The 20,061-nt window shown below is 46.3% G+C and overlaps 1 protein-coding gene across 2 annotated transcripts in view; it reads left to right on the top strand.

Moving 5' to 3' along the window:
- The window catches only part of EMB2765 (P-loop containing nucleoside triphosphate hydrolases superfamily protein), a 73,600-nt gene that overhangs the window by 40,517 nt on the left and 13,022 nt on the right, over positions 1–20,061 (top strand). For both annotated transcript variants that reach the window (XM_087381244.1, XM_087381243.1), the window contains 3 exons: positions 2,232–3,386; positions 3,599–3,958; positions 4,168–4,228. In XM_087381244.1, coding sequence (XP_087237370.1) covers positions 2,232–3,386; positions 3,599–3,958; positions 4,168–4,188 — 1,536 coding nt within the window. In that variant the 3' untranslated portion in view covers positions 4,189–4,228. The remainder of the gene's footprint in view (positions 1–2,231; positions 3,387–3,598; positions 3,959–4,167; positions 4,229–20,061) is intronic.

Raw genomic sequence — 20,061 nt, 5'->3', positions numbered from 1 at the left:
TGTTAGCCAAGATAGGAAAGCCTTCCCGCCTCCTCAAATTATAGGTACACAGCTTGTGGGACCACTGGTGCTTTGTCATTTGCTTTTTGGAATGAGACTTTGTGGTCCTTGCCAGACAGTTTTTGCTGAGACCTTCCTGGGAAAGGGTCTCATAGTGTATATTGAGACACACCAGAGCCCAAAGAGAGGACTACCCATAGTACATGGGTGCACATGACAGCCCACATGCCGATCAGAGATCTGCACAGATGGGTGGTGCGAGGATCAAGAGGGATGGCAGTTCTCTTTTGATCCCATCTATAGGCACATGTCACAATTACTGCTACAGATGATCTGATTATGCCAGGACTGCCTCAGGGAGAGGGCAGGTGTCACCTTTTCTGGTACTGTATGAGGACTTCCAGAGATACAGATAACTGGGTGAGGTCTTACTCATTGGGACTTCAATACCAAGACTAGGGACACACTGGCAAAGATCTTCGATCGCTTGATCACAGACTCCCCCAATCCATACAGAACACCCATTGGTCTGCCGTGTCCACATATTGCTAAGACGATTTTGACCATTTGTGAGACCACGTCTATGGTAGTTATGTCACTACTCATCTAGAGCAGATAGAGAGCAACTAGATAGATGCCAAAGGTCTTCTCCTCACTAACTGTATCCACATTGCAGCACAACACTCCTTTCCTTCACAATAAAAAACATACGAAAGCCATCACAAGGGTCTGTATCTCAGATGACGAGTGCAAAAGCAATAATGGTACCTCTTGAGACCAATCAAGGAACCACGACCAGGGACAGACTGGGAAAGAGTATTGATGCTTGGTACGATAGAAGAAATGACTTGTCCGCGATGAACAAGAGATCTTAAATGCCTTGTATAGCAGTAATTCCAAAGAATTCTGAATGAATCTATAGGAAAGGATCACCATGTCCTATCATGGACCCTAGATTTTGGAAAGTTTACGTGGACACACTTTACGATCTTCCTATAACCTTACTTTGCTTTTGCTAGAGGATATTTCTCGTCCCACCATGTCCACGCTCTTCACCACAGCCTTCCCACTAAGAAGCTATAGAATGGAAAAGCCAAGGTTTGAGAGGGCCTCCAAGTAGAATTTCTAACCAACGGGTGGGGAATACTCCATGGATCTAGGGAAGTAATGGTTGAAAGTACCTGGTCCAGCTCTTGAAATATACATCAGCGAATACGGTGAGAGAGGGGACCTGCGAGTGACTGGCAGGCAAGTTTCAGGCAGGATTGCTCTACACTAGGCATGATTCTGGAAACACATATCCCTCTTTACTGTTGAACCTCAGTTTGTGGGTAGTGAAATAACGTGTTGAACTTTTGGCGCTTGGTGAGTTGGCTGTTTTGATTTAGATTAAGGTTAATGAAGGACAGAGAAAATCTCTTCAGCCAGCATTCAATTGATAGGCATTAGATACCTGGTTTTTAGTATACTTTTTGTTTTCAACTCTATAATAGGGTTGTGCATATGGGATAATGGTATGAAGGCTTGCTCTTTTTGGTTCCCACTTCTAAATAGCTGGCCTTGAATAGAGTTATTGAAGCCAAAGATCCAACCAAGCTACTTAGTGAAGTTTTTAAAATTATCTGAACCCTCTCTTTGGTTGGTGTAATGAGATTTACTTCAGCCATCTGATTTCATGCTCATCTGAGCTGTGAATACAACGTGTTCATAGGCCATCTGAATACAACTTGTTCAGAGGTTTTAGGTTGTGCTCCTGTCCTATCTTTTGTCTTCATTCTCACAGTGCATGTTTCTTACACAGCATTCAAATTGATTGTCCCCTCTGGTAATGTATCTTGTCTGTGCTCTATTTTTTTCCTTTCAACTCACCATGGTGGTTATTCTTTGACCTGGAGTCTCACATCTTTTGGAGTTCCACCCATGTATGAATATGTGCACAGGAGTGCAAACACAGCTCTCTTTAGTACTGGTCGTGTTCTTCTCATATTTTTATAGAAATCTGTACATGTGTGGGAATGAATGGTTTAGGATAAATGTGTGTGGGCGCTTGGTATGCCCTAGATTCAAAGATCTTTAGATTTCAGTGTGTAGGAATTGCCATGGTCTTACATCTGACATCAGCTATCTATATTTGGATTCCTGAATCCTTCTTTCCTGTTTTGATCTCGTATATTTGAGCTAGGAATGCCATTTTGTGAATTTTCTAACAGTATCAGGCTTGTGATATGTAGAGAGATGTGCCTGCGCGATACCTACTGCGACTGGGGCAAGGAGAACAGGAACTTGAAACAGAACAGGAATTTAGTCGTCAAGGTAGAGTAAATGCTATGCTTGCCAGGCGTCTGGAATTGCTCGCAGAAGTTGAACGCCTGGCCAGAACTCTCCAGATTCCAGAAGACGTAGGCTATACGTGTGAGACTGCTGCTCACTTCTGGTTATTGCATGTCTATTCACGCTGGGAACAATTTCTTGCTTCTTGTGAAGGAAACCAAGATAAGCCAAACATTGTTAGAGATAAATTCCCATTCAAAGAATTTTTTTCAAATACACCTGAGCCTGTCTTTACTGGTGGTTCTTTTGAGCGAGACATGCGGGCAGCAAAAGGTTGCTTCCGTCACTTAACCACTATGTTTCAAGAACTTGAAGAATGCCGAGCCTTCGAGCTTCTTAAATCGACGGCTGATAGGGCAAACTATTTGATGACTAAGCAGGCAAAGATAGTGGCTATGACTTGCACGCATGCAGCATTGAAAAGGAGGGACTTTCTTCGTCTGGGTTTCAAGTTTGACAACCTCCTGATGGAGGAGAGTGCTCAGATTCTGGAGATTGAGACTTTTATACCAATGCTATTGCAGAGACAAGAAGATGGGCTTTCTAGGCTGAAGAGATGTATTTTAATAGGTGATCATCATCAATTGCCTCCCGTAGTAAAAAATATGGCCTTTCAAAAATATAGTCACATGGATCAGAGTTTGTTTACAAGATTTGTACGGCTTGGAGTGCCATATGTGGAACTTAATGCTCAAGGACGGGCAAGGCCAAGCATTGCAAAGCTCTATAACTGGAGGTATCGAGATTTGGGAGATTTATCATATGTGAAGGAAGAACAGGTGTTTCATTTAGCAAATGCAGGATTTGGATATGAGTATCAGCTCATTGATGTGCCAGATTATGGAGGCCATGGTGAATCTGAACCTAGCCCATGGTTTTATCAAAACCTTGGAGAAGCAGAATACATTGTGAGTGTTTATCAATACATGCGGTTACTGGGATATCCTGCAAGCAAGATATCTATTTTGAGTACATATAATGGACAAAAGCACCTTATTCGGGATGTGATTGAGAGACGTTGTGCCAAACACCCTCTCTTTGGTCGCCCAAGTAAAGTGAGTACACCTGCATCCTTTTGCAGAACATACTGCAAAACATTTCGAACTTCTTCTGGTGAATAGTATGTGTAATGGTTTAACAATCCTGCTGTTTTCTTTCATTGCACCACACAAAATAATGGGCATTGACTTAAATTTTGTGTCTGGATGCTTTGTGCCAGTCATTCTTAACTCGTATCAGAGCCTAACACCTTTGCTGATTTGTGCAGGTTGCGACTGTTGATAAATTTCAAGGGCAGCAAAATGACTATATTCTCCTGTCTTTAGTACGAACTCGTATTGTTGGACACCTTAGGGATGTCCGTAGGCTGGTTGTTGCTATGTCCCGAGCACGCTTGGGTTTATATGTCTTCTGCAGGCGCTCACTTTTTGAGCAATGTTACGAACTACAACCGACTTTCCAGCAGCTGCTTCAACGACCAGATAGACTTTCTGTTGTCTTGGATGAATCATCCCACCCTACACGGCGCATGGTTGAAGAGAGTGGCAGGGCCTATCTTGTAAGTGGACTGGAAGAAATGGCTTACATTGTCTCCGGAAAATTCAATCAGAAGATGCAGATTCATCAAGTGAGTGATACAAACAGTATTTCTAGAATTTGATTGAATTCTTTTAAGTTAATACATTTACTGAAACATGAATATGTGTGGGACCAGTTGATTGTTTATTTCTCAGAGAATAGTATATAGAACTCCAGTGAAATTTTATTACATCCTGAGGGATCCTATACTTCTAATGGAATTCTTATTATTGTCTGCCACTGATTTTTTGTTTGCAGGGCATGATACCAGGGTTTTGAAGTCAGATAAGGGAAGGAAGAGCTTTGCTTTCATAAGCAGGTATATTTCTGTGTACTGTATTGTCAATTCAATTCAGTAACCTACATTCCTACATTCCTATGTTCACAACTTATTAGCAATTAGAAGAGCAAGATTTGATCTATGTATATTCAAGGACTAATATTCTTTACAATCGGTTTCCAATACCTTAATATATTTTCTCTTTCGCTTTTCCACCTTAGTGCTTGTAGCCCTGCTCGCATCATACCCCTCTGCCCGTGTGGTCCACTAGACCACCACCTCTTGGTTCTGTACCTTACAACAATTGGTACGATACGGAGTGCAAGGCTTATCGCCGACAGCTCCGACTTGAAACCAGATGTCACCTCCCGAACACACCAGACACGGTACGCAAGTACCGACGTCTCGTACGCCGGAAGAAGCAGGCTTTTCTTCGTCAAAATGAGGAGGAGCTGCTGCACATTTTGTACAGCAACAACTCTAAGGATTTTTGGCGGAGATTCCTTGAGTGTAGGTCCCCATCACCCCTCACCGACACGAGAGTCTGGCACACGTATGCACACCATCTATATGATGTCCCACACCAGCCCACTCCAGACCTCATACACACACCTTGTCCCACCACTTGCACGTTGTTCACTAGAGGGGGAGTCAAGGACGCGACATTGAAACTGCACAATGGCCGAGCTAAGGATCACGAGGGGCTATGCACTGAGTTTATCGCATATGGGATCGACACGTTAGCCCCGATCCTAGCAAAGCTATTCAATGACGCTGTTTGCCTTGGCTTCCCCCGCACTTGGACACTCAACACCATCACCCCCATCCACAAGGTAGGGGATCCCATGGACCCGAGTAACTACAGGACTATCATGATTGGACATGTGATGTCCAAGATCTATGCAGCTGTATTGGATGCATCAGTCAGCTTGTTCGTAGAGATGAGAGGGCTCAGAGCAGAGGGTCAGGCTGGTTTCAGGTGAGACCATGGGACTATGGATCACATACTCACACTTAGGAGTGTCATTGAGGAGGCCAGATCACGGAAGGAGAGGGTATACTGTTGCTTTGTGGATTTCCGCAAAGCCTTTGACACAGTACCTCGAGCTCGTCTTATCGCATGCCTACAGACACTAGGATTTGATCAGGAGATCATCTGGGCAGTCATGGCACTGTATGAGAGAGTCTTAGGCCGAGTTCGTACAGGCGTAGGGTGGACAGAGGAGATCACCGACCCTGTTTGGCTCCTACATCGATGAGCTTGAGACTTTCATGGGGACGTTCGGAGGGACCGGTTGCTCACTTGCCGGGATCATCATTAGGATTCTTCTTTATGCAGATGATGTGGTACTCTTGTCGTCCACACCCGAGGGGCTCCAGCGACACCTGGATGCACTGCAGGCTTTTTGTTTATCCCATGATTTGGAGGTCAACCTTGGCAAGACCAAGGTCATGATCTTTAACACCTCTCGAGCAAACAACAGTTTACTTTTACTTTGGGTGGGTCACCAGTTGAGATCGTATCCTCATACACTTACTTGGGGGTTATCTTCTCCGGCCTGATCTTCACGATGAGACCAGCGATGCAGGCCAGATTGAGCAAGGGATATGCCTCACTGGCTCGGCTAGAGAGACAGTGCTTTCACTCCCACTTCTAGGACCCTCAGACCAAGGCTCTTCTCTTCGACTCCTTGGTCCGACCAGCCGGTATGTATGGTAGCCCTTGTTGGGGGCTTGACATGTTAGAGATAGAGTGGACACGGGTGGAGCGCTTGCAGATCCTCATGCTCTCACGGATGATCCGGGGGAAACCGTCTGTACCACATCACATCATTCAGGCCGAGTTTGGTGCTTCTCCACTCCAGCTCGATGCAACCTTTCAGACCATCACATATCTACACCGGGTTAGATCATATGGGGACTGCACATCAGGGAGACAGAGGTTGCCATGGTTGGCTCTCGATTCCTCCATGAGGTTGGCAGTAGAGGGAGACGAGCGATGCTGGTATGCACGGACTCATAGATGGTTTGTGAGACTAGGGTTCCACATTGATAGGATACCTCCTTTTCAGTACAGTTTAGATGCCCCTCTGGTACTCCCACCCACCATCTCGATTGGGCCACATACCAACCGGGTTATTCGAGAGGATCTCCTGCAGCTACACACCTTTAGGACCTGGTTGGAGCCAAGGGAGCTTTCAGTGAAGCTGAGTTTCTACATAGATTACTGTCTTCACATTTCGGAGGAGGGATTCATCACACCACCGGGGTACACTGAGCTTCATATGCCTCACTCACTACGGATCTCCATCAGACAGTTTCGGGTATCATCACACCGCCTCCGCATAGAGAGCGGAAGAGCAGAGGGGATTCCTAGGGAGCATCGCTTATGCATACTGTGTGACTGTCAGGAGGTTGAGTCGGAGGAGCATTTTATTTTCAGGTGCCCAATGTACTACGAGATCCGAGGTCGCTACCACTGCCTCTTCAGAGACGGCTCCGGGCTCCTTTCGAGATTCCTCGCCTACCCAGATTAGAGATGCCTCGCAGCCTTCATTCACGAGGGAATCCGACATAGAGAGTACTTACTCAGGCGACGGGGCTTGGTCACATCATCAGACACCTCCCAGAGATCGCAGCACGATACACGAGACATCGAGGGGACACAGATCATTGTGGGAGACCTCCCATCATTGTTTAGACCCGGGATACGTCCCACGGGAGTCACGGTGGCTCTGGTCTTGCATCGAGCCTCGTCCAGGAGACCGAGACGCACGGCACCCCTTGACGGGCACCAGCGTCCCATCACCAGCTATGCACCAGCCAGGGGGACATGACATACGGAGGATTCCGCTCCGCTCGAGTCCTTTTCTTTTCATTGTTACATCCAGATGTATTTGATTATGTATGATCAGACTTAGGATTCAGCACGGGTGATGATGCTCGTTTCAGTAGCTCCACCCTTACTGTGATTTGTATCAGGTTTTCTTTCAGTCTCATATACGCATCGGTCTTCCAAAGACTCTAATAAAATTCTTTCTTTCTTCTCTCTCTCTCTCTCTCTCTCTCTCTCTCTCTCTCCAGATGGAAACTGGTAGATGGGATAATGTATCAAGAGCGGACAGAGTTTGGTAAAATATGCCCATCACAAGTTTTTGAGGATGAACACCATACCATTCTCATAGGCTAAACGTATTAGCACATTAGGGAGAAGAGAAAGGTTCCATGAGCTTGCACAATGTATTTGGGCATGTATTTGGGCAGCATGGTCTGAGGACACAGTTGCAGGTTCACTCCCTAGCAAGATTGATGATGAGCACATAAAATTAGAAATACGCCGTTGAGAGATCTTTTGTAGCACTACAACGTGTAGTCTTTGATAGAAGACCCCATTGGCCCTATTGATCTCCAGTTACTTACAGATCTTGGTATTCGCCAAGCATCCTCCACTATGGTCTACACTGATAGCCAGAGTGCTTTGGCCATTGCCCATAGTCTAGTGTTTCATGCGCGTACCAAGCACATTGAAGTTCACTATCATCATGTTCAAGAGCGGTTGTCAACAGGAGACATAGAGTTGTCCTACCTTCCCACAGAGGACAACATAGCTGATATGTTTACAAAGGCACTTCCTTGTCCCAAGTTCGAAGTCTTTCGACAAGCTTTACACTTAGTTCCCTTTGTTACATGATCTAGCATACCTTGTACATTCATAGGTGGCTATATCCCTTTGGAGGAACATGTGCCACCATGACTAGAAAATACCAGGTATTCTAAGAAGTTTTCAGAATACTTCAGCCCATACCATGGAGGGGGGTTTGTAGGTCATCTGCCCTCTGGGCCCTGGTATGTGCCATGTAGCTTTAGGGTTATCTTTTATAGTACCTTGTACTTTCATTTTCATTCTAGTTGTTGATGTGACGGCTTCCACTTCTTGCTCCACTCTTTTGCATCCTTTTGCTTCCGTGAGCCTACACATAGGGCCCTTGCTGAGTACTAAACTATGCTGATCTAATGAGCTCAAGATCTCAAGAGCTCAAGCAAAATCAAAATCAAATACAAACTGAGAGCTAAAAATCAAAAGCCGAAAACCAGTACCATGGTCGCGCTCCAACGAGCTGTGAGGCAGGGGACACAGTCTCCTCGATCTCTGAACCCGCTAAGCTATGTCTAGAGTGACCCCTCGTCTCTGTCGGTCACCCCTAAGGAAAGCTGTGATAGGCCGGACTTAATAGAGTGTGCTCTGGTCGCTCTTCGTCTTGTGAGTAGTCTTTGCGTCCCTCTGTGAGAGAGAGAGAGAGAGAGAGAGAGAGAGAGAGAGAGAGAGAGAGAGAGAGGCGAGTGGGTTATTGTCGCGGTGAAGGTTGCCTTGTACTCAGCCTCACAGCTGGATGTGGCAACTGTTGGTTGCTTCTTGCTGAGCCAAGAGATGTATGAACTACCAAGCAAAAAAAAGTTGCCGGTATGTGACACTCTAGTGTCAGAACAACCTGCCCAGTCACTATTTGTGTAAGCATGCATGGTAAGTGAACTCTAATCACCATAGAAGAGGGCTAAATCCTAAGTGCCTCCGAGATATCTGAAGACTCTCTTCATTGCCTACCAATGCTATGAATTGGGCATGTGCATGAACCTGCTGAGCTGGGATATTGCATAGTCAGGTCTGGTGTGGCATAAGTAAATGAGCCATCCAACAGCGTGCTGGTAAAGAGTGATATCACATGGTGGGCTCCCATCATGAGCTGAAAATTTGAAGCCAGGGTCCACTGGAGTAGAGATTGGCTTGCAATCCTCAAACTGAAAACGATCAAGGAGCTGTCCATTATACTTGGACTGTGACATCCTAATACCCCCCTCAACATGAGCAAACTGAATGCCCAAATAATAGTGCAGCTGTCCCGTGTCTGACATTTCAAAAGCTTGCTGCAAATCAGCCTTGAAGGCTGCAATATGCTGAGTATCAAGGCCCGAGATCAGCATGTCATCCACATATAAAATCAGCTCTAAAAAATCAGATCCACTTCCACGGACATAAAGAGTGGGCTCTGTGGGGCTATTCTGAAAACCAAGGGACAGTAAGTGTGCATGAATTTCAGCATACCATGCCTTGGGTGCCTGCTTCAAACCATAAAGGGCTTTTCTCAGCTGGCATACCTTGTTTTCAGAGCCAACAACCTCAAAGCCAGGAGGTTGTGTCATATAAACTTCTTCCTGCAGATCCCCATGAAGAAATGCAGTCTTGATGTCAAGCTGGTGCACTTGCCAATGGTGATGGGCTGCAATGGCAATGACACATCTGATAGTAGTAATCCTAGAAGTGGGAGCAAAGGTCTCCTAAAATCAATGCCTTATTGTTGGGCATATCCTTTTGCAACAAGATGGGCTTTGTGTCGATCTATGCTGCCATTAGATTTCCTTTTTAATTTGTAGACCCACCGGGTACCAATGGCATGCTTGCCTGGAGGTAGATCTACTAATTCCCATGTGTCATTTTTGGCAATAGATTGTAGCTCAGCTCTCATTGCATCCATCCACTCTTTGCTGTCAAAAGCATCTTTATGGCACAAAGGCTCTTCATTGCAAGCTGTAGCAAGGAGTGCAAACTCAAGAAAGTGACCATGCATCTATCTATTCCCTGATCTTGTTTACTGTCCCTCAATGTGTCAAGAAGCCATCTGGGAACTTGCCTTTGCTGTCTATCGACAGCTCTTTCTTCAATCACTGCATCATGAATAGTGGGATCATTTTGTGCTGCAAGAGGAACCCGCAAATCAGCATGGGGTGCTGGCTGATCATTGCTTGTTGGAGGGTCTGTAGGAGGCTCATGTTGCTGGTCAAAGTCCCCCTCTAAGGGAAGAAGAGATAACCAAGAGTCAAAAGCATCAAACATGTCAACTTCTGGCTTATCTTTGCAGTCCACAAGAGGAGAAGCTGAATGTTCAGCAAAGATTACATCTCTACTGACAATAATCTTCCCCATATTTGGTTGGTACAACTGATACCCTCTGCTCTCCTGGCTGTAACCAATAAATATGCATTTGATTGCCTTATCATCAAGCTTATGTCTCAGCTGAGATGGTACATGGACATATGCAGGAGACCCAAAAACTCTCATGTTTGAAAGTGAAGGCTTCCTGCCTTTCCATGCTTCATAAGGTGTAATAGTCCTCAATGCCCTTGTAGGTGATCTATAAAGCACATAGTTGGCACACATCACTGCATCAAGCCAAAATTTATTGGGCAAGGACTCGGCCTTAAGCATGCATCTGGCCATCTCCATAGTGGACCTGTTCTTTCTTTCAGGAACAGGATTATGCTGAGGAGTGTAAGGAGTAGTGCATGAGTGAACAATGCCCCGTGAAGTAAAAAATGCATCAAACTTCTTTGACATATACTCTCCCCCCCTATCTGTGTTGAGGGTGACAAGCTTGCATCCTGATTCATTCTCAACCATATTCAGCCACCTCTGAAAGCATGAGAACACTTCAGATAAGCATATACTCAGCAATATATTGTGAAGTCATCAGTTAGAGTCATGAAATATTTGTACCCTCCAATGGCATTTATCCTCATTGGGCCACAGACATCATTGTGCACTAGCTGCAATTTCCTTTGTGAGAATTTTAGACAATTCTTTTGAAAAGGAAACTGATGCATCTTACCCAAAAGACAACCCTCACACACATGTTTGGAAACTGTGTGAGTTTGAGGTACATCATTTGCCATGCCCTATGAATGTAACTTGGCAAGAGCTCTTTAATTGAGATGACCCATTCTCTCATGCCAAAGATGAGTTTCAACAAGCTGTGAATCTGAAATAGCAAATGCTTCAATAGAAAATGCAGCTGAGTGATGATCAAGGTGATAAAGCCCCTTTTGCAAAGTGCCAGTGAGAACTATGGCATTGCCATCACGAAGATCATATACTAAGCATCTGTATCCATCAAATATCACTCTGAAACCTGAAGTGGCAATTGCTGAAATTGAAATCAAGTTGACTTCAATTCTAGGCACAAAAAGAACATGTGTCAAAGTGACAGGATGGCTTGAAATGGATGTGAGCTGCACATCTCCAATCCTTTTACAGCATAGGAAGCATTATTAGCACATGTGACAGTCCCCCCTCGAGGAGCATTAGCCAAGGAATGGAACAACTATTTGCAAGAGGTTATGTGCTTGGAAGCACCACTATCAAAATACCAAGACTGAGCATCATTAGCAGTAAAGAATGCATCAACTTTGGAGGGATCAAGGGAGCAATGGACAGCCCATGCCCAATCATCTTGGAGAGCATGTGCATGTGAGGCATCTGTTGGCTCATGGGATTCAATTGCATGTGAGGCATTTATTGTCAATCCTGCTTTCTTTTTCTCCGAAGCAATGCGCTTCCTGCATTCTGAAATTTCATGCCTTGGCTTGTGACAATAGTTGCATCTTTTCTTCTTTGACTTATCTGTTGTATTTTGAGATACATTGGAGGAATTGCCACTGTTAGGCGCATATTTAGGCTTGCCCATGGACTTGAAGGCCTTGCCTTTTCCTGTCTGCTGTGAAGCAAATGCATGATCAGGAATAGTTAGCTTGCCTATTAGCACGACTTTGCTCTTCCTGCAAAAGCAAAGTGACTAACTGATCAAAGGAGTAGTGGTCTGGATTACCCATGGCGACTAGTTGAAGGGTTGTAGCAAACCCTTGATATGTATTTGGCAGCCCATTCAATGTGGTACTGACAAGCTGAGAATTTGGCACCACCTCATCAATATTGGCAAGTTGTTCCATGAGGTTGTTGACCTTGGTCAAGTATGCATCCATAGAGTCACCTTCATTCATGCTGACTTCCTACAATTGCCTTCTTAAATATGCAACACTTGCCTCATTAAAGAGAAGCCAATTTGTCCCAAGCATCCTTTGCTGTCCTGCATGACCGGATGTGTGGAATAATGATTCTCTTGCATGATAAAGAAATGTAGGAATGTGCATTTGCATCTCTTGCATTCCATCTTGTTTGTTCCTTAGTTGGAGGAGCAGCAACAGGGGTGCTAGAGGATAAAGCATCAGGAGGAGTCCTCTCTGCAGAGGGACCAGCATTAGGGGCAGCCACTGCAGCATTGTTCCAAAAATGTCTTGCAACAAGAACATGTTTCATGAGATAAGACCACATCGGATAGTTGGTGCCATTCAACTTATCATCTTCACGAAGAATGCCAAATAAATCATGATTGTTGCCAGCCATTGCAAATAGGACAAGCCAAAAATGCACTGACAAAGTGACCCAAAAGATAGCCTCAAGGCTTGTAACTGCAAAAAAATAGGACTTGCTGTCCAAATCTGAAAAAGCCCCAAATTAAGCTGTAATTTGCAAATGTGATCAAATGGCCTACAATTTCTTGCCAATTTCATTGCAAATCTGAAAGTATCGTGCAATCTGCCTGCAATAGACCCAAAAGTCCCAATTTGTAGAGCAAAACTGAGCCAAAAATAGGGCAAATTCAGGAAAATCCCCAAATTGTCTACAAATCTGCAATCTACCTGCAAAATGGTAGCCCAAATGCAAAAGCCCTAAATGTCACCAAAAATTGCAGATCGACCGCAATGTCTGCTCCCAAAATCGAAGCCAAACAATGGCTGATGCACAACTTAGCTTGCAAATGAACTCTGCGTGCAAATGACGGACACCGGGTACCTTCAGCCTCCAAAAAATCCTACAAGTACAAAACTGTACGGAATCCGTACAGTGTACGGACGACTGTATGAAAATGTATGGATGTCGAAGTATGGAAATGTGTGGGCGTCGAAGTATAGAATGTACGGACACGCAGTACAGAAATATGACACAGTACGGAAATTTGATGTAGTACAGAATTCCGTACGATTGTACGGATGAGCTGACGCACAGGTGTACGGAATCGGTGCAGTTGTACGGACTGTACGGACGAACATGTCGCGATGAAGTTGTGCGGACGTCCGGGAGCTGAAGCTTGGCGATGGAGTAGAAATGCGGGTGTTGGAGTTGGAAGCAGGAGGTTGGGAGTAGGGAGCAAGTCCGGGAAGGAAGTGCTCTGATACCACTATAGGCTCACGGAAGCAAAAGGATGCAAAAGTGGAGCAAGAAGTGAAAGCCGTCACATCAACAACTAGAATGAAAATGAAAGTACAAGGTACTATAAAAGAGAACCCTAGGACCTAGTGTCCTAGTGGTACCACTAGTATTAGGTGTCATAAGACACTAAAAGTACTAGGTGACCTAAGTGCCAATAACTAAAGCTACATGGCACATACCAAGGCCCAGAGGGCATCAATACGACCGGGAGAAGATGACCTACACTATGTGCCCCAGCCCATTGAGGTTTGTATGAGTTTTCTTTTTTCTGCACTGTAGTTTGTTCCATAGGCCCGTGAGTCCTTCTGCGGACCTTCATACATCTTTCTTTCTTTTTGCGTCCCCTTTGTGTTAGAAATCGACCAACCGAGGGTATGCACAATGGAAGACTGATAGAATAGCCCAAGAGCTCACGCAGTGTGGTGTGGGGTGTGGAATCGCAAACTTCTTAACTTAATGTGCATCGGATAGATGTGCAGACTCATCAATAGACAATGAACCAGCCAGATATAGAAACCACCAAAATAATAATATATTTCCGTCCAAAGCTAAGATCCATAGTCCCACCAATGGTGTGGTCCTCTGATCTTACCACAGGGTCGTCCTCCTATTTGCCGGCTATCTCTAGACTCGAGCCCGCATGCTCACCTCAAGCGTCTGTAGACTTTCTGTCTAGAATGATCCTCTCCACCTTACTGCCTGTGTATCAGCTTAGGTGGGCAGCACCTTGAGCTAGGTCTGCAGCTTCGTCAGCCTTCTTGGTCCTCCAGAATAGGCTCCACAATTGCTGGTCTTTGCTGCTCCTGCTGCTCCTGCTTGCTGCTCTAGAGAATGTGGAACGAGGGCCTGGAGGCCCTCCTTTTATAGCCCCCAAGGGCTTGCTGGAAAAACCGACCAGCCTGCCCATTCTGGCCAACCAATCTGTGGCTGTCCAGCCCTATAAGGGCTCTCAAACCGGGGCCCTTTGGCCCACTCTTCTAGGGCCTTGGCCCTCCAATCAAGGCAAGGGCCCAGCCCTATATAAAGGCAGGTCCTCTCTATCACGCCACCCCCGCCTTCTGTCAGCAATAGCAATGCAGCCCACAAGGGCCTACGCAGGCCGCACGAGCTACTAGGCCCTTTCTGTACCTAGTGTCTAAGGTCAAGGCTGCTCCAGGCCCGCCAACGTCAAGGGGCTGCCACCAGTCCCTGTCTAGCCAGGACGAGGTCTCTAACCAAGACAGGGCTCACAGCCCTTACAGCCCTTATGCCTTGACTCCAGCCCTATATCTCTACTCCAACCAGCTGCTGACCTGCAAAGAATCAAGAATCAAATCAAGAAAGACTTGCTATGGGCAACCCTTAGGTGGTGGGCAGTCCAAAGAGCAGGAAAAATTAGTAAAATTCAGAGAAAAAGAAGAGGCCATGGAAAGCTCACCCGATCAGAAAACCAGAGGGGACAAGGACAGAAAATACAGCGTAATTTGGACCAAAGGGCAGAAAGTAGAGGATGGGAATGTCAAAGCATGCCTATCTACTATCAAAGAGGTATGTAAGCTGAAATTGAATGTCTACAAAAGAAATCAAGAAGGATGAGCTTTCAAACATACGTGCTCAAATGAATGACGACATGAAGGGATGGCAAGAAGAAATGCATGCAAAATGGACAAAACAAATTGGGAAAATGCAGATGGATATGATGCGGGATATGGACGTGAAAAACAGTTTTCTTACATCCAAGATAGAGAGCTTGGAAGCTCAGGTGATTAGTCTTCAAGACGAGAATGCAAAATTGAAAGCAAACACACACGGAGATGAAGGGGAGCTCTAGCCATCCCTACACGAGGAGCTGAACATCATTAGGGAACAAATGAAGCAGTTCAAAGGGGCAAAGGGAGCGTCATAAGAAGGATGCAAGATCATAAATGAACTGAAATCTGAGAATGAAAAACTCAGAAAAGACTTCGCATTCTTGCAAGACACTATGAAGGGTAAACACGCTGAATTCACTCAGAAAATCAAGAAAGGAGAGGCTGCAATCTTGGAATGGAGCGATGTGGTCAAGAAAGGTACCGCTGTCCCCAAGAAAGAGTTCATTTCAGATGCTCTAGAGGAGGATAAAAGAACCAGCAGTAAAGCCCTAAATGTCTTAGTAGGAGATACTCCTATGGCGGATGCAGATGCTTTGTTCACCAAAATGGGTGTGAACCTGACATGTGAGACAGCTTGGAGAGTTGCTAAGCCCGATGCACCCACAAGGCCACTTGTGATGAAACTCCGAACAGCCATGAATAGGAAGACCCTCATGAGCACAAGGGTGACCATGAAAGGAACCCGGTGGATGGACAAAAGCAGTAGAGCCTAATCCGCCTTCACAGCCACCCTCATCCACATTTAAAACAACTGAATAACACTATCATAAGGTAAAAGGCATTCATACGACATCCTTGTCTCTATACCCCTTTACACTCAATTCATACACTGGCCACAAACACTACTTCCCCATAGTCTGTGAGCAAAGAAATGAACAAACGCTATTTGAGAACCCACCACAATTCTGTGAGAGAACCCACATCAAGAGCAACATAAGCAGTCAAGTACTTCACACAGGCATCTCCTGTGAAACCAGACTATCTTCTTTTGTGAGATCCCTAATCAAGTATGGCGACAATCACAAGAGCTCCTTCTTCGACCAACAGTATGCCATCTTCATTTTGGAATTGCACCTTTGGACTGCATGAGGCCTAGTACTTTAAGCCATCTGCTGCCCATAGTCCCGTTGCCACAAGCAAGGCCTTTTCCAAGATCGTCCATGAGCACCGGGTTTGCTACTCCAGCCAAGCATGCACTATGTTCTTACAAACCATGCATGTAACTATACACTAACACAGTCTCTTTGTCGGAAACCTGCCACCCGCAAGCTCCCATTGATATTCTTATAGTCTAAATTGAACCAAGCTCTCATATAATAGCTCGCTATCTCTAGAATTCCTCACAGCCAGTATCTCGTCTTCTTTTTTGCCTTCACGCAATCAGAGCACCCAAGAAACTCCCAACCCACATCATCGACTACCTACAGCTAAGTCTCCTTGGCCTCCAGAAAGATCACAGCCTCTCCTTTTTGTCGCTCACAGAGCTCACATACTGTCAGGGCTCACCAGCTGCATACGGAGTCGCCACTCTCATCCACAAAGCTCCCATCTATTGTGTTCCCTTGCTCCCCACAGTAGCACAACCTTGTATTAAGAGCCTTCAGTGTTGTAGCTTCTCCTTTGGAACAAGCACACACGCTCTCCAATCAAACTCCCAGCCTCTCGCTATTAGTTTCCCTTCTTTGTCGCCTTTCAATGCCTTCACACAAATCATCCAAGCATCCCTCTTTCCTGACTCTCCAGCCTGCACAATCATCTCTCCCACTCTGTCGCCCATAGCTCCATCATTCCTTTGCGCTCTCCAAAAGCCTCTCCTCACGGCTATCTGGTGGAATAACCCCTCTAGCTCCCACCTAAATTCTGGAGCTCCTACTCGAAGTCAAGATCCACACTCGTCACGTACGTATCCCTCTCCCCTGCTCACGGTTGTCCTCCCCTCCATTACGACCCACTCTTGCGCAGTCCCTCCTTTAGATCCCTTCCTGCGAGCTCACACACCGCTCTACACAACGATGGCTCCTCAACCAAACACCAATTGCCTACAGACCTTCCAAACATCCCCTAAATCCCATGTGTGCTCACGCTGTGATATCAACCAAAGTCCTCCACTTCACAATAGCAGCAGCCGACTTAGAGCTCACCCCTGCTGTCCAAGATTCTCCCGCTCCTGTGTAGTAGTGATGCTCCCTGCCAGCCCAAAATCCCTCCACGATCACCGTATTTTTCCTTTCACCCTTCTGGACCTCCTTCGCAGCTCTCTCCTCGTGTGATTGCCAAGCTCCCATAAGAACTCTCCTGCAGCTCCTTTTTGTGTGATGATCCTTCGAGTGCTCACGATCTCCTTTTGGAATTCTCCTGCAAGCCCAAGCTTCACGTACTCCGTCCTCCTCTTCTGATGGCGCCCTCTTAGCGCCCCCCAGTGCCAGAACAAACGACCCCCAGCTTCCTTTGAGCTTGCATCATCGCGACCACAGTCAGGACTCCACAGGACTTTAGTAAGCTCCACTTCGTCACACACAACAAACCCACAGTCAAAACTCCTAGAACTCGTCATCCCCGTCTGTAGTCGCGATCCCCATCTGCTCCTTATTGCACACAAGCCTCACTACATCTCGTAGCCCTTCCGCTCTCCCAAGCTCCCCCTTTGTCTTATCGTTCTTTTCCTCCCTCCCAGAAGCCTTTGCCAAAATGCGTACCTCCTTTCAGCATCCTCCGCTCAATTCCACGACTGCTCTCTTACCCACCATCTTTTTCCCTCCACCCAGTCTGAGCCCTCCTTTCCTTGCGCGATCCTGGACCTCCCTCACAGCATTCGGTGTGGGTCCCTCTCCAAGCTTCCCGAGCCTCCCTTCTTGCTGTTTACTCACGCACTTACCAGCTCGTTGATCAAAAGCTTCAAGTCTAGACTCACGTAGCCACCTTGCATGCACATGCTCACTTTCCAATTTTTCCAGCCAGGTCATCACGTGCCTTTTTACCACTCTTCCACCCTTCCTTCAAACTTTATACCAAAGCCCTTAATGCCCAAATCATTGACTATGTGCACACAAATGCATGCCACCGACATTTAGTGCTTCGTTGCTCTCAGGCTAGCCACATATGGTGAACACAGTCCCGACACAATGGATTTACAATACAACCTCGACAAAAAAAAGAGCTCATGCCCTCATACAGAAATGACTCGGGAGAACCATGAAAGGTGTATGTCATCCCATAACAAAACACCGTCACCCTCTGGATACCATGTTCTGGATTATCTGGTGCACCTACACTGCACTTCATTATGTCCCAAAAGTCCCCGTAGACATATCTACCATCTCAAGAAAGTATATCATCGGTGTAGAGTCCTTTATGAGGGTGCCCATAGCTCAAAGCCACCACCTATGAGCTATGTACATAGCTATGCACCTGCCATCAGCATGCAATTAGCGAAAAACATTTTTACTTTTTTGACCACACACCGGATCTACCTGGACGATGACCTCACCCTCCTACAGTGGGAACACCGGAGGGAAGGTATGGTACACGTCATGGCAGCGAGAGAAGCAGGGAAATGGGCTGCATACAAAGATGGTAGGGTGATCATCCGAGAGAGAGGAGATCAAGACCGGGGGGAGAAGGAAGAAAAGGAACAAAAAGAAGAGGGTGAATTATGACGGTGTCGGGCCAGAGGGACACAAAGTGGATTGAGAATTGCAGTGTGGAATTGCAATGGCACACCCTGGTATGATCTAGGTGGTTTCTTGGAGACATACATCGATAGAGACATGGTCTTCTACATTGAGACACATGAGAGCTCCGAGAGAGGATTGCCCACCGTGACAAGATATACATGGGAGTCATCTCATAGGAAGGAGACGAGGAGAGACACTGGTGTGTGGGGTTCGGGGGGAGTGGCTATCTTCTTTAGATCACACATGAGACCTCTCATATTAGTGGCACAGAGAGAGGAGCATGACATGTGGATACGAGTCCAACTACCAGACGCACGACCGATTCTCATAGCAGTGTGTTATTTCCCTCCATATACTTATCCTATGCACGTGAGGTCACCACAGAAGGGCACAGTCCATATGAGTCGATTCAAGAGGATATCACTGAATTCTCCAGGCAGGGGGACATCTTTCTTCTTGACGACTTCAATTCACGCACAGGGAATAGGCAGGTGGGCCTACTAGACTTTTCCCTCAGAGTACTAGAACTAAATGCAGCTAAGCTCCGGGATAGTGAGACACTCTGCAGCTGCACCACATGTGAAAGAGTATGGACGACATCTACTCGAGCTAGGGGCTGTTCATGATTTGATCATTTACAATGGTCTACAGAGATGGCCATCATCTGGTGGTCTCACTTGTTTCCCACATGGCGGAGGGACAAGCACAGTGGACTACCTATTGGGTCCCTTGGCCTTTACCTCACGGATATACGACTTTATTGTGCTCCCTCCCCCACTCGTTGCTGATCACTCGTACTTGTGTCCCACATGGCAGAGGGACAAGCACAGTGGACTACCTATTGGGTCCCTTGGCCTTTACCTCACGGATATATGACTTTATTGTGCTCGCTCCCTCACTCGTTGCTGATCACTCGTACCTAGCCTTTTGTATCTCTACCACTATGCCAGCCACAGAGAGGGTCCCCCCGGCGGCCACTCATGTACAGGTTCACTTTGATCGTGCCCTGGACTCCATCTATGTGAGCAACTTGGCGAAGGGACTTTCGGCCCTACTACTTGGAGATGTCGTAGACCTCGCCCATGCCTCAGACACCCTTTCCACAGTAGTCATGGACGCAGCCACCAGGTCTTTCCCCACGACTTGATCTGCATGTGCCTCACTAGGGAAGATGCTACAGAATCCTTGGTATGATGATGAGTGCAAAGAGATGAGAGCTCACCTCACACGCGAGCAAGCCCTTGGCCACTTGACATCATCCGCGGCACAACGGATTTCATGGCAACTGACACGCTGTAAGCGGTGGGCCTTCCTCATCATAGAATGGACGAGGTGATCAGTTCATCTTGAGGGGGGGATCCCACCATTGGCTGGGGGTTTCTATCGGAGGGGAAGCCACCTATACCCATCACAGACCCAGGTGTTTGGCACACTTATGCATGCTCTTTTTATGATATCCCGATGCAG

Source organism: Dipteris shenzhenensis, chromosome 11, assembly GCF_047967505.1.
Source record: "Dipteris shenzhenensis isolate YYH24624 ecotype China chromosome 11, Dip_SZ_1.0, whole genome shotgun sequence".
Lineage (NCBI taxonomy): Eukaryota > Viridiplantae > Streptophyta > Polypodiopsida > Gleicheniales > Dipteridaceae > Dipteris > Dipteris shenzhenensis.
Note: the sequence above shows the minus strand (reverse complement) of the source record. Positions and strands in the feature narration are given on the sequence as shown.